The 22,808-nt window shown below is 41.8% G+C and overlaps 1 protein-coding gene across 4 annotated transcripts in view; it reads right to left on the bottom strand.

The window, feature by feature from the left end:
- Positions 1-5,337: 5,337 nt before the first annotated feature.
- Positions 5,338-22,808, bottom strand: part of prox1a (prospero homeobox 1a) — a 151,779-nt gene continuing 134,308 nt past the window's right edge. For 2 of the 4 annotated variants that reach the window (XM_072508938.1, XM_072508959.1), the window contains one exon: positions 5,338-12,665. In XM_072508938.1, the coding sequence (XP_072365039.1) occupies positions 12,477-12,665 (189 nt within the window). In that variant the 3' untranslated portion in view covers positions 5,338-12,476. The remainder of the gene's footprint in view (positions 12,666-22,808) is intronic. The other 2 variants (XM_072508949.1, XM_072508970.1) reach the window with 1 other exon arrangement.

Genomic DNA, 22,808 nt, shown 5'->3' with positions numbered 1-22,808 from the left:
CAAATTATGCCGATTCACAGTTCATGGGATTTTGCCATCAACCTCGCCGTAAGTTTCAGGAAATGGCTCGGTTTGTGGTGTAAATACAAATTGAACTCCCACAGAACTCACAGGGCTGTTACTTCAGGGCATAAGAACCTAGGTCATGAGGCAACTAATGGTACTGAAATGTTACTCAAGCTTGGAAAATAAACAATGAAACTGTAAAATCTCACTTGTACAGGTAGTAAATTATCCTTACAGATCTCTCAAATTATATTTTTTCTCCTTTCTGCCTCTTTTTAAAAAGTTTTAAAGTGCCCAATTCTTTCTTTTCCAATAAAGAGGCAATTTAGTGCAGCCAAACCACCTACCCTGCACATCTTTGGGTTGTGGGGGTGAGACTCACGAACCCACAGGGAGAATGTGCAAACTCCACATGGACAATGACCTGGGACCGGGATCGAACCCGGGTCCTCGGTGTCGCTTTCTGTCTCTGTTAATTCAATATTTCTGTCCTCTATTTCTGGGTCTGCATCCAATGTGATTCTCAATTCTCCCGATTTCCTCTCTGCTGTTGCCCAAGTTTCTTTCTCTATCCTTAAATTATATTGGATAAGGAGATGGATTGTTGATCTCGTCATTTAGTAAGGTTCCGGATGGCCATTGTCCTTGCCATATTATAAACTCTCACTTCCAGCAATTTGCAATGCAAAAATCATTGGGGATGAAGGGTGCTGGAAAAGAAATCCAACTCGTGTCTCGTGTGAGCCATCACATTTCAGATTCTTCGGCGCAATCTAATGGCCCTACTCGGGATGTGATGCGGTTGATAAATCTCACAAGAGGCCTTTTGTGAGATTTACCTGGTTCGCTATGCCTCGCGAGTTCTAATGGGATCTCGCGAGGCATCACAATCTGGATCTAGAGCACCCCTGCACCCTCCATGCCACCTGGGGACCATGCCACTGCCAGCCTGGCAGTGCCACCCTGGAACTGCCAGGGCCACCCTGGAACTGCCAGGGTGCCTAGATGCACTTCCAGGGTATCAGGCTGCCTAAGGGACTAATGAAGCCTGTGCCAGGGATTGAGCCCAGGGGTGCCCTGCTCCTTATGAGATGGGGTGCGGGTGGGCTTGATGACCATCTTATAGGTGAGTTTAAAAATGGTGTCCCGATCTCTTCCTGCACTCGTTTGTGGACCTCGTTAATGCAGGAAATGGGACTAATGAAGCAGAGTCCCTTTTACTAGCGGGATCATTCTCGGCGCTGCCACCACCAGAAAACATGCTCAATACGGGACTGTTTCATTTCCGTTAAATCGTGTCCCTTCCCCTTGTTTGTAAATGCCTCTTGTGATCATGTTCCACACAATGGATGGAATTTTCTGCTCTTGCAGGAGATGAGCGGGTAGGTGTTGGGAAGGCTGGAAGACTGGTTGCTTACCCGATGCCTTCCTGATTCCTTCAGTAGTAAAGACCCTTAAATAGCCAATTAATGACCACTTGAAGCCCTCTTCCCATCTCTGTTGTAATTTTCAAAGCTCCAGGCAGGCCTGCCAAAATGCAGCCTGCATGACTGGTTAAAGTATGCATGCAGGCTGAATGTTAGCTGCGAGTGGGGCCCTTGGTCTGCACTAATCAGTGCATGATTGAGAGCATGGACATGGGCCATTGACTGCTACCCCCTGCCCTTGCTGTTAATCCCCATGGCCTTCCCTCTCTCACGACCCTGACTCCATGGGAACCCCTCAACAGCATTTTCTTTCTTCCTGGCCACTCTGCAATCTTGTGACTCTGCTGGGCAGGGGTGCGGGGGGGGCATTGTTCTGGCAACCGCCATGGGCTCCATAATGGCACTGCTGAGTGCAAAAGCTGCTGTTCTCCAACTGGTCAGCAGCTCTAGGCCAGTGAGACTTCGTACCCTGGTCCTCAATCGAGAGGCAGGCCTGTTGCTGACCTCTTAAACACCTGATGGGTAGAAGATACATGAACCATCCCCATTCTCGCTGCTTATGTAGGCAGTGTGTGAGACAACTGGTGAAAATGGAAGTTTCTGCCCTATGGGTGGAAACTTATGCCCTCTTCTGTGGTGACTTTGATGGCAGTGGGGTCAATTCATTGGGCGGGGGGGGGGGGGGGGGGGGGGGGGGTGTGGGTGGATACCCTACCACTCCTTGCCTCCACCCTGATAGGCCTTCCTACCTATTAAGACCCTTATGTCGACATTAATGTCCATTTAAGAGCCTAGCTCTCTGCTGCTGAATTAACCTAATGGTGGGCAGGGGGCTCACCATGCAGGATAGTGACAAGAACACTCATGCAGTATTGCTTGTGGGCTCCTGTGCGGGGGACTCTTGTTGAAAAGCACTTAGTACCTGATCAAGGGGAGCAGGGGGTGGGGAAGCTAATGCCTACTTAAGGGCTTCAGCCTGCCGCTGCGATTTAACTGGTGGAGGGAGAGTGCCAGGACAGCTTGTTTCCCAACATGGGCTGGTTGCCAGCAGAGAGGTAGGTGGAGGTGTTGAAGACCTACCTCAACTCACTTAAACCCCAACTCAACTGACTGTTTAATTGATTCAGGGCAGCCATCCTAAGTGTTGATTTTTTAGACGGGGTGGTGGTTGCTGGGACTATGGTACCGCACCAATCCAGGCCATCGTTTCTTTCATTCATGCCCTCAGATCTGCCCTTCCAATCTTTTAGTAGGTGTTTTGAAAATATTTTAAGACAAAGCCAATTATGAATCATTAAGCTGATATTACAAACAAGAGAAGGTACAGAGTAGCAGATGTGATCAAAACTCATTTACTTCACCTAACTTCAAATCCCTCCTTATGAATTAGACAAATAATAACCACCTTCCTTTTCTTAGCCAGTGTCTTGGGTTTCCCGCATCATTGAACCTTCTCTTGATCAACCTGTGGTTTTGATCAGTTTTGAGCTGAATTGAATTTCCCGTTGGTGGGCTGACATCCTTCACAACCACAGCAACTGGCCTGAAACATATTTTTTTCCTCTTTGTTATTTCTGACCGCAAAAAGAGGGGGGCTGCCCCCAAAATGCTTTCATGTTCAGGTATTCTTTAAAACATCAATTTTGCACCCCCCCCACCCCCTAGAATGGTTTTCAAACCAACATCTCGCATATGGTTCAATTTCAGAGTAGATATTCGGAGAGTCTGTACTATTATCTCAAGTTATTTTGTAAGCATATTGAATGCCTGATTAATACAAACTCCACCTCGTCTCAGCTACTGCAAAATATGTGTGTATAGAGACTTTTAAGCCGATGTGAAGTTGTTCTAAAGAAATGATCAAAAAATTGTAACATGTCACACCTGCACTCTATTTCTCAGGTTTTGAACTGAGCACATACATGGCATGGCTCAATGGGTCCCATTTAAAAGAATGTTCACATTTCAAGGTATCATGGCCGTAATTCTCAAAAGAATTTCTACGTGTGGTCTCTGGCAGGAAATGTAGTGCGATTCCTGCCTGGTGGGTCGACGCGATTGCAATTCAAGGAATTTATTTGGAGGGAACACGTGGTTTGCACTAGTATCGAGAGGGGTGAGGCCCAAACACGCCGGCAAGCCCAGCTTCAGAGAGATCGGGACGCCGTTTTTAACGGTCGCCCGGTCTCAAATTGACATTCAAGTCGACCCCCCCCCCCCCCCCCTCGTCAACATCATTCGGGCGGCACGGTGGTTAGCACTGCCGCCTCATAGCTCTAGGGACCCGGGTTCAATTCCGGCCTCGGGTGACTGTCTATGTGGAGTTTGCATTTTCTACCCGTGTCTGCGTGGGTTTCCTCCAGATGCTCCGGTTTCTTCCCACAGTCCAAAGATGTGCAGGTTAGGTGGATTGGCCATGCTAAATTGCCCCTTAGTGTCCAAAAGGTTAGTTGGGGTTACAGGGATCATAGAACATTTACAGTGCAGAAGGAGGCCATTTGGCCCATCGGGTCTGCACCGACCCTCCGAAAGAGCACTCTAGCTAGACCCACGCCCCCACCCTATCCTCCTCATAACCCCACTTAACCTTCTGGAGATTAAGGGTCAAATTAGCATGGTCAATCCATCTAATCTGCACATCTTTGGACTGTGGGAGGAAACCGGACGGAGCATTTAGAGGAAACCCACGCCGATATGGGGAGAACGTGCAAACTCCACACAATAACCCAAGGCCGGAATTGAACACGGGTCCCTGGTGCAGTCAGGCAGCAGTGCTAACCACTGTGCCACCATGCCGATAGGGTGGAGGCATGGGCTTAAGAAGGGTACTCTTTCCAAGGGCCGGTGCAGACTCAGTAGGCCGAATGGCCTCCTTCTGCACTGTAAGGATTCTATGAACCCCCTCCCCCAAGGATTACTGGCATTGAGGCCCTCCCATCACACCTCGTCCCTTGGTAATGTCAGCCTGGCCTGTCCCTGACCACCCGGGTGCTACAAAGGCCTCGAAGTCCCCCAGTGTCTGGTTTCGGTTTGTGGAGACCAGTAGTGATCCGTGCCGGCTTCACGTTGTGCCAGTGGGTGGGAGAATTTGGCTTTAAGCCGATAAATATTCATTATCTGTTATTACCACATTGGTTGGAGTGACCAGGAGCATCAGAAACGGATTGGCGAAATCCCATTTAGGGCCTCTCCTGCAAGTCTCCCAACCCAGCGGGATTTGCGCCAGGCACAATGTGGCCGGACAATCGCACCCCCATATTTTGAAGTGTAAACGGAATATTGAGCAAATATCAACAAATCACAATTGAAAATAAGGGACTTATCAATGAAATGTCTTAAAAATTGTAATTAAAAAAAATAATCATCTTCCATTGATCTTAAGATATGCCTATTTACTCATAATTAGACTTTGTGGCCTTAAACGGTACAGACTACCTCAAACATAACTTCACCTCAGAGGCAGAATAATTACATTGCACAATGCTCTTCCATCTTTACCCTGAGCAATGTCATGGGAGAGCTGAAGGTTTTATCAATTGTCCATATCCACTGCTTCCAGAATAAGTAAAATAATTTTTAAACACTGCCTGGGATTTCCTTGGGAGCAGGTCCTGCGCCGTTGCAATTTATGCATTCAAATGGGGTTTCTCCCGCACTAGTGAAGTTAAAAAAAATTTTAAACAAACCGTGGTTATTTACTGATGATTTTCTCCACATTAACATCCAAACAAGAAAATAAAAGCACAGATAAAGGCTCTGTAGTATAAGAACATTAAAACTCCTACTGCTCAGGTTCAGCTTCTTGTATGAACTTCTTTCAGTTGCTCTTTAAGTGTGAATGAAAGCTTTCAACCACAAAAACTAAAAACTTGTGGAAAGCAAACACAAAATAAGTGCAAACGTGTATCTGGAATTATATTTATTCTGCACAAGCTTGCATATATACTGCACATACATTCAGTTTAGAGAAGAATGGAAGGCACACAAGGCAATTGAACTACTGTAGTCTGTAGGTGGTACAAAGCAAAGGTAAAAGTCTGGATACCATACAAAAAAGCTTAAAACACACAAAATAAAATCAGTTATTGAACAAAAGGTTTCATCTTCAAAATTTAGTAGCTGCCAAGCAGAATTTAATAAGGATTGCTTAAGTCAGTTGGCTACTGCACCCCTATAACATGGACAGGGCTATCATTTCATTATATGATCAATTATTACAGTACATCCCTGGTAATACAAAATTGTACACCTTCAAATAAATTATGATAAATTAAAAACCAATAAATTATGCAAAGTTTCAGAACAATTGACAACAACAACAAAATTCCACAATCAAAATGGTTTCTAGCTAGAAAAAAAAATCAAAAACACTGACTAGGTCAGTTTCAATTACTGCACTATTTTCAAATTAACGGGTATTTAATACAAAAAGGAGCATAATGTTATGTACAACATATTGCTAAATAATATAAAGGCAGTGTTTTTGTCACTTTTCTGCAACCATATACATACAAGCGTTTTCATCGCAGGCAGTTCATATCCCACAGTTCTCTATGACAAGATGAGCGTGTTTCATTCAATTTCACATTCTGCAATAGAAGTGCAATACACAGTAACCATTTCCAAAATAGCCATCTCCCTTATCATTAAATTTGAAGGGAGTTCTCAGAAAACAGGTCAACATTAAACTACCACTTAAAAAAAAAGATCATACGTGGTCAGGATTTGGGTAAATTACATAATTTACAAGTGCATGTGCTTTTGCTGTAGCTGTTGATTTCTGTGCCACTGACATCACCACAAGAAAGGTCTCAGGATTCATCCAGTTACTCATTTATTTACTGGGTAGATGCAATATACATTCTGTAAATATTTTACAAGATACAGAAGTCATAATGAGTAATTAGCGCAGAATTTGTGGATTTTGAATACAATAAACCATGAAGTGAATGTCAAAGAATTTTTATAAATATAATAAGAGTTCCAAGGGGTAATGAAATTACATTTGAGGGGAAAATGGCAATAGGTATTTTTCAAAGGAAATTAAATACATACTTTTGATCAGTATCACATCATGCATTGTATTTCCTGTGATAGCAATATGTTTCGCAACATAAATCGGATGTGAAAGGTGATTAGTTGAAAAATATAAGAGGAAGAAAAAAGGATGCAAAACAAATTCAGTGAAAAATGGTAATTTAAGGTTAGCATTTCTCGAGGGCTCCCTTTTTAAACTTCTTTGTATTTACCCACATATTTTTAATGCAGTTACTTTACAACAGCATGTTTAAAAAATCAAAAATATTTAGTTCAGAAACTTAAAGCGATTACCAGCTTTTGATATTCTGAGGCATAATCTAACTGCAACAAAATATGTGAGCAAATACCTCATACGATTTAAATACTACAACTCAATGTCTGCCATGTAAATTTTTCACTACTGTGAACATTCTCTGCGACAAATCCTGCAATAGTCATAAATATAAGTGTCACAGAGGTCACAATAAAACATTCTCTTCACAAAACATATTTTCAGCAAGTCTAAAATAGAAAAGTTGTCCATCTAAAGGGAAAAATCAGCTTTCACTTCACACGTAAAACACATCATATGAAATATTGCTTCTATACTACTTTTTATAATCTATGAAAACACAAAATCTGCACCACAGTTACAAAAAATTGGCTTCTCTACAAGATTTCCCAAACTCGAATGCCGAGCAGTCGAAGAGGAAAAAATAATTTGCTTTATCAAACTGTTCTAAAAATTCTCTTCAAAAATTTTTTTCCAGCTGTTTAATTTTTATAAAGATACAATATGTGCATAGCTATTACCATCACGGTAAACTGCAGGGAAAAAAATCTGGCATTTATTGCAGTGGGTTATGAATAAAAAGGAAAACCTCAAGAATTCCAAAACACGAAATGTTCAGCCACAGAAGGCACAAGAACAATTGTCTATGTGGAAAATTGGTAAATTGAAGGTGTCTGTATCCTTCAAGCTGGTGCATTTAAGGTCTAGGCACAGGATATCACCTCAGGTTTATATGCAATGTTAAATTTCTATTAGCAATAAGAGTACGGAAAACGGGAATTAATTTACAGATATAGCATCCATCATGAGCTCATAATAAACTATATAAATTTCCATTCTAAAACATCTGATCTCCTGCCTCTTGTAGCTGTTACATCATGAATACGTAAAGTGTATGCCAGTATAATGACAGAAAACCTTGTGAAGCAATCGAGATAATCTCAGGTTTGTAAGGAAAATGTAGCTGGAGGCACAAAGGCATTATGGCTCTCGTAAAAGCATTCCAGTTCAAATAAAATTTCCAGAACATTCTTTATATACTGCACAAAGAGAAATTAGTTTAAATGGAATTACAATTAGACTGTTGAACGTGCCTTTATTAAAATCATATTACAAAACTCTCCTATTAGACCAGCGGTGCAATCATTACAGAATAGAGGTACTGAAATTCTTTTGAATCCAATTGTTTTTTTTTGTTACAAAATGCCAGGGTATATGATAACGTTTGCAATCTTGTGCACAATTCAATTATTTGACCAATCTTACACACATTATCCTCTAATCTCCAAAACAATTAAACAAGGTGGTAGGGCCCTTTACTCTGTTTATAATAATCATTGCCCCTCTAATTGGGACCACATTGTAATGTCAGGACAGAACTGTTAGCTTGTATTCTTCAAGGTCAGTCCAATAATAGGACCACCAATACTCATGACTAATTTCATTAGACAAGTTTGATTTCAAATTTCATTGTCACAACATGTCAGTACTAATTGAGACTGAGTGACTGGTACATAATTCTGTCAGGCAGGGCCGAGGAAGAGTGTAGAATGCAACCAAAATAAAACATTCAGCACTTTGGGGCACACCAAAATTAAAAAGACAGACTTGGTTTAGATGCATAGTGAATACATTGGCACTCCGTTGCTATTGTCTGCATTGCCTAAAGTCTGCAGATACTGCAAGTGCTTTATAATAATGACAGGGCATTGCAGGCATTGTGCTGTTAATTTGAAGTCAGCAGGTTTTAAGGCTATGTGCCGACATTAATTGCTTCCCTGCATTTCTATCCATCAACTGCACTTACAACTAGTTAAACTGTAGCATTGGGGGTACTCACACTCTTAACAGCTTTTAAATTGTAAATGTAGAAAATACATAAAATTTTGTATATTCGAAGATTTTAAGTGCTCTGCTCATCTTCAGAGAACTCCAATTTTCAGATTGAATTGAACCATGAACAAATTAGGTAAACCAAAAACACAATTTTGTAATTCCATGAACCTTGAATTATTAAATTGACAATAGGCCGCTCGGTTCCAGTTATTATCTGCCCTACATGATGGTAAGTTTAGTATAGAATTTTAATAAAAAAAACATTTAATCCTTGCATTGGCTAAGTGTTTTTGCTGCAGTAAAGTTGAAATTTTCTTTTTTATGACAAATTCTGATTTTATAACCTCTTGAGGCTGTAAGCAACACTTCTGTGCAAAATAAATCAAAAATAACGAATTCCATTAATGCTCCAGTGCTACATCATTATCAATATGAATGGTTAATTTACGTTATTGTACCACATTCTCCTCTTGGTTTCTAACAAATGCTAAACCTTTACTATATAAATCATTTTGATCCTCATTATTCATCTACTCAAAGTACAGTAGCTTGCCAACATAATCCCTACCTCATAAAATTATTAAAAATTACATCAAAAATTGGGATTACGTTTTGTTTTAAAGTTTGAAAATGTACTGTACAATTTTTTCCAAATATGTTCCAGAAAGTATTGATGTATTTGTACATTCTATAGGGCATTATAGGGTTTTAATGTTGAAATCCAACGTACAAGGCTCCATAGCCTGAACAGTTTTTGTACCCAGTTTTAAATTAACTCAGTCTTAATTTATTCAGATTATGCTGAATGCAAATTCTGCAGTGATGCACGTTTGTCCAGTTCTAATCTTGAATACTCAGTGCTGATGTTTACAGTGAAAATACAGACCTGCAGATGCCATTTAACCAACAGATCCACAAGTTGAAAATAGAGTTCAGTATTGTTGAACTGCATGAAGAATTCATGTATGATTTATGTAAAATAGAGGGAAAAATTACACAGAAATCCTAAATTTATCTTTGTATATCCTGGAGTGGTTTTATTTCAACCCTAAATATAGATCAATGCCAGTGAAAGGATAAAAACAATTATGGACGTACCATAAAGTGACAAGGCCATTTTGCTGAGAAGAGTCAGGTGATGACCAATTGTGGTTAACAGTTTAGAATGGTCTAAGCCATTCTAACTAACTATACTTCAATTTAGTATTGTCTAAGGTAGTGGATTGGGAACTTACTGTTTCTGATAATATTTATTGAACAAAATTATAATGCAATATCAGCCTTTCTGCAGCCTGGAAATTGTTGAGTGAATCACTGCTTACAATCAGGAATTTCCAGCTTGCACACCAGAAATTCCTGATGACACAACTCATTTAACATTGAGTTGTGTAGGTTTGATTTCCCAATTAGACAAAAAGAAATCTGTAACACACCATAAACCAGTAGGTTTGACATGAATCAGTTTTAACTAAGGCAGAAACCGGAACAGATCCATTTTGCCCTCTTGTTCCAGGGATCGAGCATTGTAACAAGAGATCAGCATAGTTGTCTTTTGTACCAATGAATCACTGGATTGTGGTGAGCTGGCAAGTTGAAACATCATTCTATCTAGACACGTTACAAAAAGGTGCAATAATTATGCCAATCCTTTAATATATCTTAAATTGTGTTTTCGGAAAGTGCACACTTGCATGCTTCATCATTTCATCAGAAACTGCAATTAAAGGCAGAGTGGCTATATTCAAATCCAGTTCTAACAGTTCATTATACCTCAGGATAGTCATTTTAAAATATCTTGTCAATATGCTGGTTGGTGGATCTGATTGATTCAAAATGTGTATGATCAAAATGGATTGGTTTAAAGTCAAATAAGCTGGCACAGATACAGCTATAGATCACAAAGTTATATATAGAAGTTTGCTCTCAGTAGTAATTTGTTGGCAAATAAAATAAATACACTACTATTAAAGGTCACACTCCAATGACAATTAAATCAGGCTAATGAGGGCAATTGCAGTACGACTGCGTAAATATGTATATATATTATATATAAATTTTTAAAGATTGTACACGGTTCAACATGTTCTCTTCATCTAGTGACTCAAGACGCTTTCAGCAGTCACGGTCAACATAAAAACCAAACTGCTACAGAAGATAATGGGATGAGGAGGATGAATCTTGCTATTTGTGAAGTGGCGTCAAATCAGATTTAATACTATAGATGTCCTTGCAAATGATTTAAAACAGAATGTAATTTCTTTCATATAGTTTCAGTGAACAAGAAATCAGATTAAATCTGGTCACAGCCTCAAATTCCCTGTGGTGCGCAATTTAGTTTAAAACTGATGCTAACAGTATGGCATGTTTATGCACATGCAATTTTCCGTGTCAATAGAATATTTGCACACTATGTACAAACAACCATTTTCACAAATAATCTGTATTCTAATTACAATAATGCACTCAACAGTACTCTCATAATGTTTTGCACCTTAAAGCACATTTTTTTTTTTTGCATTTGAGATTTTTTCTCTCTCTCTTTTTGTACCTGAATGGATTCCCTCTAATTTATACAATGACAATCTGATGTCTTTCCATGGTTTCGGAAGTGGTAAACTGACACATTCTCATTAATTCAATTCAATTTTCAAGTTCCCTTTCTTCAGTGATACTATGCAACGCAAAGTGTTACATTAGTATTACTTTAAGCAGCAGAGCCAGAAAAAGTCTCCAATAAAGTTCACAGCACATTTCTTGCTTTGAAAATCTGTCAGTTTACAGGGTACTCAAGAACTGGGTACAGTACAATTGCTTCAGTAAATAAAAAGTAATATTAACGGAGTACATCAATAACTCCATAAAAAAAATCTCAGCTGCCGGTTTAATGCAAACTGGTGCTAATGAACACCAGGCTGACTGGATAGCCAAATAGAAACATTTAAGAATTTTTATTTATTTTTTTTAAAATCACAATTCAGTAAAAACTAACAGCATTTTCTTTTCTCACTCTCACTGGAGGGTAAAACCTAGCCTTGGTGGTCTGGTGAGCGATTAACTTTTACAGAATTAATTTGGAATCATTAGAAGTGCACTGAAACCCGATTCTCGGTCACTGTGAGAAAGCAGAATTGTTCAGTCTCAGGAAGCCAGTTTTGGAATTGTTCAGTCTCATGAAGTGACCAGTTTTGGTGGAAAAAAAAATAACGAATCTTGGCAGGAATAGTTAATTTCAGTGAGGAAGCAATAGCTGGTTGTAAGATAAGGGTCAGCACAAAGAGCAATATCAGTTAAAGGCTGAAGAATCAAACATTTGTCATTTGCAAAGGTGGTGGTAATGTAGATTTAGAAAGGACACCGGTAAGGTTTGACAATATGGTGCATACTACTCTGGGGCAAAGATCAAGTGGTATTTTACCTGAGAGCAAAACAATAGCAGGTTTAGACATCTCTTATAATGATATAGCTGGGTGAAACCCTCCTAGTGTGTAGTGTTGTATCCTATGACAGCTACTTGATTGTCCAAATGATGTCATAGTTATTTGCCATTTGCCACAAGTAATCATTAATAAATCCTTCGGTCTGACAGAGCAGATTACTTTAGGTGTAATATCCTACCTAGAAATAAAAAATAAAAGTACACTCTCACACTTCAGTTTTTTCCTTCAGTGAACCAAATCAAATCAAATCTAATCTTCAAAAACAGTAGGGTTCAGGTATCAGTTTTTGTGGGTTCAAGGCTGTGGTGAATAATCTTCTTACAAGGTCAAATGTAAAAGGGTAAAACATTAGGGGGAAAATGAACAAATCAGAGCTGAGAAAAGCAACAATACAAGGATTGGACATCAGAACATAAGGGGTATATTACATCTGATACATTCAGATGGCTCTCGGCATCTTTACTCATGTAGTAGCTCTTGTAGGCAGTTTGGAGATTTGAAAACCTCCGGGACCTCGCTGTCCAGCTTGCAAATGACCTTGTAGATGGCCTTCTTCCAGGAAGGATCAACGTCTTTGCCTGCAACAATGGCATTGAAAAACTCTCGTAATGTGATCTGAGCCACTTCCAAGAACCTCTCCGGAACCTGCTGATACAGAAGGAGACAATGACATTAGTAGAGTTTTCAATTTCAATCCAAAGTCTCTGATTCATTAAAAGGGGAGGGGAGGAAGGCTGAGCTTTCAACAACCTCCCCGAGGTCTGCTGCAGCTCTGTGCAGCCAGCCCCTATATATGGCAAAGTTAACAGTTTCCAGTTTATTCCAGGAAGGCTATTTCTAGAAAGATGATCTTTACATTTTATCCTCTTTCATTCCAGCAATCAGACTTATCTATCTCCACACTCGGAGGCTCAAATACAATGTGCAAGCTTTCAACATCTTCTTTAATTTTACTTTTGATGCACAGAAGAAGCTCTGTTTCTGCAATTTGCATACTAAATAGGTCAACAATTTGACTCAATAAGAATATAGCAATGACATAAGAATGTAACGGTAATTACCTTCAGATGGTGTTTTACTTTAATTCACTACTCAACTCTACAACCATATTTTTAACATTTACTAGGCATATTTTCCATTTAATTTTAATATTTTGGAATGAATTACAAATTAAGTTAAGGTGACACCTCATTTCACGGATGTTTATAGGGAGGATAAGGGCACTTCAGAGTACCTATTTTCAAAAGGAATGCAAGACTGAATTCCATTAGCTTAGTGCAATATATGGATATTAATGTACTTGTGTTCATTGTAAAGCCTTGAGATATCATTTTACCTATTAAGCTTGATATCATGAAGTGATGTTTTATGACGAATATTAATGTTTTCATCTTAATCTACTTGTAGCATCTTGGCCCAGATTTAGCAGCAGTAATGACAGTGAAACCGTCGTCTCTGAAACCTACAGCAACCTTTGGAATCTGCACGTGTGCAGTTGAATGCAGAAATTCAGAAGGTGCTGTCAGTAATTCTAGGTTTCTCCACTGTTGCAGTTCCCACAGACTGTGATCAATTAAAGGTAAAGGTAAAGTCGCCAGTTGACCATAGGCTACTTCCCCCTTTGTTGGTGATTTAACCTGAGGATCACCACACCTCAGGCGAGGGGTAAGGTTGAGAAGGCGGGGCCTTCATGAATGATCTCAATCGGTACGGGAATTGAATCCGCGCTGTTGGCCTCACTCTCCATCACAAATCAGCTGTCCAGCCAACTGAGCTAAACCAGCCCCCAAAGGTAAAGTCGCCCTAGTCCTACATAACAAGATGACCTGTGCTGCTGAGCGCATCCTGAACCAGCTTTCTAGCCAAATGAGCTAAACTGGCCCCCATATAATGCTGTTAAGTTGTCCCGAAAACGTCAGGCCTGGTCAATGAAATGTAATTGGGTTTTTAATGATGTATTGAGTACTGAAGAACCTCTCTGGCCCTGGAAAACTAATTTCATATTTGTATAAAGTCACATTTTTCCAGACTGATTTTAAAAGAAGTTAATAAATTGTTTTAAAGAATTTTGGATATTTCAGCTTCTCGTGTATTTTCCCCAAGCATTTATTTTGCTCTCTGTAAAATGTAATTAAAAGTGAAGGAAAATCAGTACATTTTAACTCCCTGATTTGTTGGCTGTGAGGATGTTCCAACGTGGTTGGCTGTTTACCCTGCCGGATGATATCACTGTTGCTAGACTTGAAGATCCCCTTGGCTTGACGCCAGATTCAAATTAAAGTTGGGAAAGGGGAAATCTAAGCCACAGAGATTGCTAGATCTTTGCCGACACCTTTCATCAAGGTCAGTTGCAGGCAACATCGCATCACCGCTGACTACAAAAGTGCAAGCCATTAAGATCAGCACACAATTCATGGATAGAAATACCCTTGAATGATGTCGCACAACCATTCATTTGAGTTATTGTTCATGGACTTCTTGGTTGTACATTCAGCTCATTGCATCACTCACTCAGATGATATTTCTAATGAATGCAAATAGGTTGTCAGTTTTGGCAGTGGAGTATCAGTTCTCGGAAAAACAATAGACTGGAATTTGTTCCAGCGACGCGAATCCTCCCCATCGGTTGGGGAACCGACAAGAACCCCTGTCGCTTCCGAAGGTTCTGGTGCAATTAAGTTCCCATGAGGCAATTAACAAGCCAGCGGTGGGCCTCCCACACGATTAGGGTGAAATCCTGTCCTCGAGAGCTGCTGGAATATCAGAGCTGCTGGCAGCTCTCCATTGCTTATTTAGTTACATTGTATATGTTGTGTTGCCCTATTATGTATTTTCTTTTCTTCCCTTTTCTTCCCATGTATTTAATGATCTGTTGAGCTGCTAGCAGAAAAATACTTTTCACTGCACCTCGGTACACGTGACAATAAACAAATCCAATCCAATCCAATTGCAGGCAACTGCACCAAGACAGTGGTTGCTGCTGGCAATGCAATAAGACACAGTCCCAGGGTTAATGCTGGATCTTAGGACACAGGTGAGTGAAGGGATGGGGGGGTTAACTTTTTTCCATCTCCAACTCGCTCCTACCAATGCTAAAACTCCTAGTCATGCTGTTACCTCGAGACTGAAATTATCCTCACAACCTGGTATTGCAGGAATGAATAGGTGGAACAGTCCAAGTGCTTGGAGCCAGAGGCATTTAGAGTGTTGGACCTAGAATTGTAGGCTATAACATGTTCATTGCAATTTATAGCATTGTGAAATGGTTCTTTGTTGATTGTTGAGTTGTTGGGATTATTTTGATTAAGAAACATCTAACAGAATGAATTGATTGATATCGAGATACGTAGATTTATAAATAAATTCAAGATTCCAATTTTTCCTTCTGGACATACATTTATTAAATACTACTAAATAAGCTGTGTCACTTAAATATAGAGTGCAAAGAATTTGATTCCTAAGGTATTGCTTTAGGGCTGAATTATACCGAGTGTGGGGGAGGGGGAACACAGTCAGCATGGTTCCAACGTGCTTCAGGCCCATCCGTCCCACAGCCGGAAGGCACTGCGGGGTGGCTAAACAAGGGCTAAGTAGGTCATCCACCCTTCACCGGGAATGAAGTCCCACCCTCTGGATCTGCTGGCCAATCAGTCCCGGCAACACCAAGAGCATGTCAGTGGCAGCTGCAAGGACTGCAGGAGAAGATAGCCCCTGGATCCCCGGAGCAGGTAAATTGGGCAGGGAATTTTAAAAATCAAGATGTTGTTTAAGGGTCTAACTTGCAGTAAATCAATTTCACCCATCACCCCAGCCTCGTTGATCAACCCTTAAATAACACCTCGATTTTAAGATTCTCATCCTTCTTTTCAGATCCTTCCCTCCATGACCTGTCCCGTCACCATCACTGTTGTCTCTTCCAGTCCTACAATATTTCGAGAATTCTGTGCTCCTCTAATTCCAACTTTCCTGATGTTGGTGATCATGCTTTGAGCTGGGACTCCCTGACTAAACCTTCTCGTCTCTCTTTCCTCCTTTAAGACACTCCTTTTTATGGTTGTCCACCTTAATATCTCATGTGGTTCAGTGTCACATTTTATTTTTATAATCCCTCGGGAAAGCTCCGTGGGATCCTTTTTACATTAGAGGAGCTATAGAAATATAATTTATTGTTGTTCTTGCTAGTTAGCAGATAAGCAGAAAAACCTGGCCATAATCGCAGTTCAACTTGTTCCTCCCACTTTTTGCAGATCAATATACGCTGGTGTGCGACCTGGTGAAAAGATTTCTTATGAATGCAAAATTTTCCTGAATTAGACTATGACAAAGATAAAACGTTCCCTCCTTATCCTTCTCGATTTGTTTACAGCCTCTGACACAATGGACCACACCATTCTCTTCCAATGCTTCTGTACTGTCATTTAGCTAGGTGGAACTGCTCGCATATGATTCCATTTTTATCTATTTAATTAGTCATAGAATCACTTGCAATGGCTTCTTTTCCTGCTCCCTTACAGTGACCTCTGGTGGCACCAAAGGGTCTATTTTCGCAGCTCCTGATTCTCATCTGCATGCAGCCCCTTGCTGACGGATCATCCAAAGGCACAGTATTAGTTTTCACATGTACATTGATGACTCCCAGCTCTACCTCACCACCACCTCTCTTGACTCCTCCACGATTGCTGAATTATCATCTGTTTATCTGACATCCAGTACTGGATGAGCAGAAATTTACACCAATTAAATACTGGGAATACTAAAGCCATTTTGTTTTTGGGCCTTCTCCAAACTCCATTCCTGAGCTACCAACTCAATTCCTCTCCCTGGCAATAATCCTAAATGATTCTACCCTCTGTAAACTTGAGGTCATCCAAAATTCTGTTGCCCTCGTCTTGACTTGCAACAATTCCCCAACCACTCTTTACACGCTGATTCAGATTGGCTCCCTGTCAATAAATATACTGATTTTCAAATTCTCATCCTTGTTTTCAAATCTCTCCACGGCCTTGCCCCCATTTTTGTAATCTCCTCTAGTCCCACAACCTTCGAGATTGAGCTCCTCTACATAGGGTCTCTTGTGCACTCCCAATTATAATTGCTCCACCATTGGTAACTGTACCTTCAGTTTTCTAGGACATCAGCTCTGGAATTCCTTTCTTACACCTCTCCACTTCTCTACCTTAATCTCCTCCTCTAAGACACTCATTAAACCCTACTTCTTTTTGATTGATTGACTGATTGATATTTGTCACATGTAAGGAAGTACAGTGAAAAGTATTTTTCTGCGGCCAAGGGAAAGTACACAGTATGTACATAGTAGACAAAAGTGTAATCGACAGAGTACATTGACAGCGGCGCATCAACAAATAGTGATTGACCAAGCTTTTGGTTACCTGATCGAATATCTCCTCATGTGGATTGGCGTAATGCTACTGTGAAGCACCTCGAGACATTTCATAAATACAAGTTGCTATTTACAAATAAGGTTCCTGTTCGAAGGGAAAAATCATTGCTCATCAAAGATTACAATCCTTTTGGATAGCAGATCTGATATATCCCAGTTTCCTCATACAGGGTCTGGTTTAGCACAGTGGGCTAAATAGCTGACTTGTAATGCAGAACAATGCCAGCAGCGCGGGTTCAATTCCCGTACCGGCCTCCCCGAACAGGCACCGGACTGTGGTGACTAGGGGCTTTTCACAGTAACTTCATTGAAGCCTACTCGTGACAATAAGCAATTCTTATTATTAGATATATTCTAAGAACATAAGAAATAGGAGTACACTGCAAGGTTCTTCAAAACTGCCATGCTATTCTGTAAGATTTTAGCTGACCTTCTAACTCAACTCCACCTTCCCGCATAATCCCCAATAGTCTCCTGAAATCCCATTTGAATAGAGTCAACTCTCTGAGGTGCATAATTCTTAAGATTCTCTAACTTTTGAATGAAGGAAATGTATCTTTATTATTCGTTCATGAGATGTGGACGTCCCTAGCTAGGCCAGCATTTATTGCCCATCCCTCTCATTTCCCGTGAGAAGCTGTTGGTGAGCTGCCTTCTTGAACTGCTGCAGTTTATGTGGTGTAGCTACATTATTATTATTACAGTGCTGATAGGGAGGGAGTTCCAGGATTTTGACCCAGCAAAAGTGAAGGAAAGGCGATATATTTCCAAGTCAGGATAGTATATAGCTTGGAGTGGAATTTCCAAGTGCTGGTGTTCTCATGGATCTACTGCCCTTGTCTTCCTAGACAGTAATGCTCATGAGATTGGAGGTGCTGTCTAAGGAGCCTTAGTGAGTCCATGCAGGGCATCTTGTACCTGGGTGTACACACTGCAGCTACTGTGCGTCAGTTGTGGTGGGAGTGAATGTTTGTGGATGTGATCCCAATCAAGTGGGCTGCTTTTTTCCTGGATGGTGTCAGATTGGTGGAACTGCCCACATTCAGGCGAGTGGAGAATATTCCATCGCATTCCTGACTTGTGCCTTCTTGATAGAATAGGCTTTGGGAGCCAGGAGGTGAGTTACTCACCGGAGGATTCCTAACCGGCACAGTGGCACAATGGCACTGCTGCCTCACACCATCAGGGACCCGAGTTCAATTTTGGTCACGGATGATGACTGTGTGGAGTTTGTATGTTTTCCCTTGTCTGTGTGGGTTTTCTCCGGGTGCTCCGGTTTCCTCCCACAGTCCAAGGAGGTGTGGGTTACGTGGCTTGGTCATGCTAAATTGCCCATAGTGTCCAAAGGTTAGGTGAGTTATGGGGTTATAGGGATAGGGTGGGTTAGTAGACCTAGTTGGGGCGCTCTTTCGGAAGGTCGGTGTAGGCTTGATGGGCCAAATAGCCTCCTTCTACGCTGTCGAGATACTATGATTCTAGCCACTGACCCGTTATGGCAGCCACAGTATTTATATGACTAGAACAGTTCAGTTTCCGGTCAATGGAAGTAGGGAATTCATCAATGGTAATGTCATTGAATGTCAAAAGGCGATGGTTAGATTCCCACTTGTTGGAGGTGGTCATTGCCGGACACTTAAGCGGCATGAACATTACTTCCCACTTATCAGGATATTGTTCAGGGCTCGCTGCACTTGGACATGGATTGCTTCAGTATCTGAAGTTGCCAGTGGTGCTGAACATCGTGCAATCATCAGTGAACATCCACACTTCTGACCTTATGATGGCAGGAAGGTTATTGATGAAGCAGCTGAAGACCGTTGGGCCATCTTCGGCTGCTTCCCATTGGCTCCAGTTTTGCTAGGGCTCCTTGATGCCATACTTGGTCAAATTATATCTTTATATAAGGGCACTCACTCTCACTCTGGAGTTCAGCTCTTTTGTCCATGTTTGAACCACGGCTGTAATGAAGTCAGGAACCGAGTGGCCCTGGCGGAACTCAAACTGGGCATCAGTAAGCAGGTTATTGCTAAGCAAGTTCCATTTGATAGCACTGTTGATGACCCCTTCCATCACTTTACTGATGATTAAGAGGAGATTGATGGGGTGGTAATTGGATTTGTCCTGCTTTTTGTGTAAAGGACATATCTGGGCAATTTTCTATATTACTGGGTATATGTCATGTTGTCAATACTGGAACAACTTTGTTAGAGGCGTGGCAAGTTTTGGAGCACGAGTTTTCAGTACTCTTACAGGAATATTGTTAGGGCCAATAGCCTCTGCAAACTCCAGGCATTCAGCCATTTCTTAAGATCCCGTGGAGTAACTTGAATTGGCTGAAGACTGGCATCTGTGATGGCTGGGGATCTCCAGAGGAGGCTGAAAAAGATTATTCCACTCGGCACTTCTGGCTGAAGATTGTTGCAAATGCCTTAAGTCTTGCACTGATGCGTTGGGCTCCCCCATCGTTGAGGATGGGGATACTGTAGAGACTTCTCCTCCAGCGAGTTGTTTATTTGTCTACTACCATTCATGACTGGATGTGGCAGTACAGCAGTGCCTAGACCTGATCCGTTGGTTATGGGATCACTTAGCTGTCTTTTGCTTGCTGCTTATGCTGTTTGGGGAGTGGTTTAGCTCACTTGGTTAGACAGCTGGTTCATGACGCAGCGTGAAGCCAGCAGGGTGGGTTCAATTGCCATCTTGGCTGAGGTTATTCACGAAGGCCTGCCTTCTCAACCTTGCTCCTTGCGCGAGGTGTGGTGATCCTCAGGTTAAATCACCAGCAGTCAGCTCTCCCGCTCAAAAGGGGACAGCAATCTAAGGTCATCTGGGACCATTGTCATGCGAGAGTGCCTTTAAGACATGGATGTTTAAGCAATGTACCTTTAAGAAAACAGTGATGTCATAGAGTGGGTGGGCTCAGCTCAGTTCAGCCATTTTGCAGTCGGTGCTTTGCAGGTTTTTAGTTTCAGTTTTTAAAAGAACCTGGCTGGTTTTGCTGAGAGCAGCTAAAAAAAGAACCTGGCTGGTTTTGTTGAGAGCAGTTTAAAAGTGCCTGGCTGTTTTGCTGTGAGCTGATTAAAAAGTAGAAAGCCAGGTTTGAGAAAGCAATTTGGGTGTGTCTGCGGATTTCCAGAGAGTTGCATGAAGAAAAGCAAAGTACTGGAGCTGAAAATAACCAAGCTAATATATCTCTGCCATTCCACAAAATATATATATATATCCTTTAACCTGATGTGATACTGTTTAAAGGTGTTAAGTCTCTTGGAAGTTTGAAGGAACATTTTAAGGAAGTATTTACTGTTGCAATATTTTCTGAGTTATCTTTGAAGTAAGGGGTGTTAAGAGATCCAATGTTTATTTAAGATGTTAAGTTGAGTTCATGGAATAAATAGTGTTTTGTGTTTAAAAACCCACGTGTCCATAATTGTAATTCCACACCTAGGGAAAAAGCCGTGTGCTCGGAAAAGCAACAAATCCTTTAAAGGGAGAGGTTGGTTGAACTCCACGATACATTTTGGGGTTCTGAAATGCCTCGCCCATAACTCCATGCCGACTCTATGCTGTTTGGCACGTAATTAGTCTTGTGTTGTAGCTTCAACAGGTTGTTACCTGATTTCTAGGTATGCCTGGTGCTTCTCCTGCACTCTTCATGAACCAGGGTTGATCTCCTGCTTGGTGGGGTAATGGTAGATTGGGGACATGCTGGACCCTGAAGTCACAGATTGTGGTTGAGTACAATTTTGCTGCTACTGCTGGCCCACAGCGCCTCATGGATGCCCAGTCTGGAGTTGCTAGATCTGTTCAAAATCTATCCCATTTAGCACATGATGGAGGCAATCCTCAATGTGAGAATGGAGCTCTGTCTCTACAAGGACTGTGCAGTGGTCACTCCTACCAACATTGTCATGGTCAGATGCATCTGTAGTAGGCAGGCTGGTGAGAATGAGGTCAAGTAAGATGTTCTTGCTTGTTGGTTCCCTCACTAGCTGCCACAGACCCAGCGATGTCCTTTAGGACTTGGCCAGCTTGGTCTGTGGTGGTTCTACAAAGTCACTCTTGGTGATAGACATTGAGGTCCCCCACACAGAGTACATACTGTCCCTTGCTACCTTCAGTGTTTATGCAGTAGTGTTCAACATGGAAGAGTATTGATTCATCGGCGGAAGTGGGGCAGTATGTGGTAAACTGCAAGAGGTTTCCTTGCCCTTATTTGACCTGATGCCATGAGACTTCATGGGAATCGGAGAATTGTTGAGGATTCCCAGGGCAACTCCCTCCTGAATATATACTACTGTGCATGTATGCCAGACCAGTAAGGATGGTGGATTTCCTTCTCTATTTTGTCCACTGGATGGATTTTTACAATTGTAAGGGAGGAGGTGGCATAGTGGTATTGTTATTAGACTGGTAATTCAGAGACTCAGGGCAAGGTCTGGGGACCAAGGTTTGAATCCATTGTCGACTGTCGTAAACCCCATCTGGTAGTTCAGGGAAGGCAAACTACCGCCGGTATCTGGGCTGGCCTTCGTGTGACACAGATCCACAGAAATGTTGTTGACTCTCAAATATCTTCTGGAGCGCAATTAGTGATGGGCAATAAATGCTGGCCCAGCCAGTGACACCCATATCTCGTGAATGAATTTTAAAAAATGGTTGTCATTTAGACTCTCATTCTAGGGCTGGATTCTCCGATTTTGCGACTAAGTGCTGATGACGGCATGGCAACAGTGGCATTTTACGATACCAAAATTGGCACCGAATCCTCAGCGATTTCGGGACTGGTGAGGGGTTAGCAGCAGCGCCGGCTAAAACTCCCGGCTCCCGCGCCAAAAATGGCCGGAGAATGGCTGGGCCTGTGGCCGCGCATGGCGCCGACCTGCAGCGGTCGCCCATACAACATGGCGCCGGCCGCGCGCGGACCGGACCTGCCAGATAGTGCTCCCCCTAAACCCCCCCTCGCCCATGCCCCACCAGTCCCCTCTCCTCCTCTCCCCCCCCGCTTCAGCCAATGCCTGTAGCCACCCGAGTTGGCCACTTCCCGACTTAAAATGGAGAACCGCAAAAGCTGAAGGGAAATTCAGCCAACACAGGCAAAGACTAGCAAGTGCAGAAATCATGTGTATTGAAGCCTGTAAGGAACCAGACAGCACTGAAACCAGCAGCCATCTACATAGTAATGCAGCAGCCATCTACATAGTAATGTGCGATTCCAAGGCACAATGGCAACAGTTAAGGTAAACAAAGCCAAGCCAGACTCCACGGCGCCAGCAGGAGCCAAGTCAAAGGAAGGCCAACGGACATTTAGGGACCGCCCAGCGATCAGGGAGCCGCTCCAGCATTGGAGAAATCGATCCAAGTGATCGGAAAGTAGTCCAATCACTTGGAAT

This window comes from Scyliorhinus torazame, chromosome 1 (assembly GCF_047496885.1).
Source record: "Scyliorhinus torazame isolate Kashiwa2021f chromosome 1, sScyTor2.1, whole genome shotgun sequence".
In the NCBI taxonomy this organism is placed as follows: Eukaryota; Metazoa; Chordata; class Chondrichthyes; order Carcharhiniformes; family Scyliorhinidae; genus Scyliorhinus; species Scyliorhinus torazame.
The sequence above is the reverse complement of the archived record's forward strand: the minus strand, read 5'-3'. Positions and strand labels throughout refer to the sequence as shown.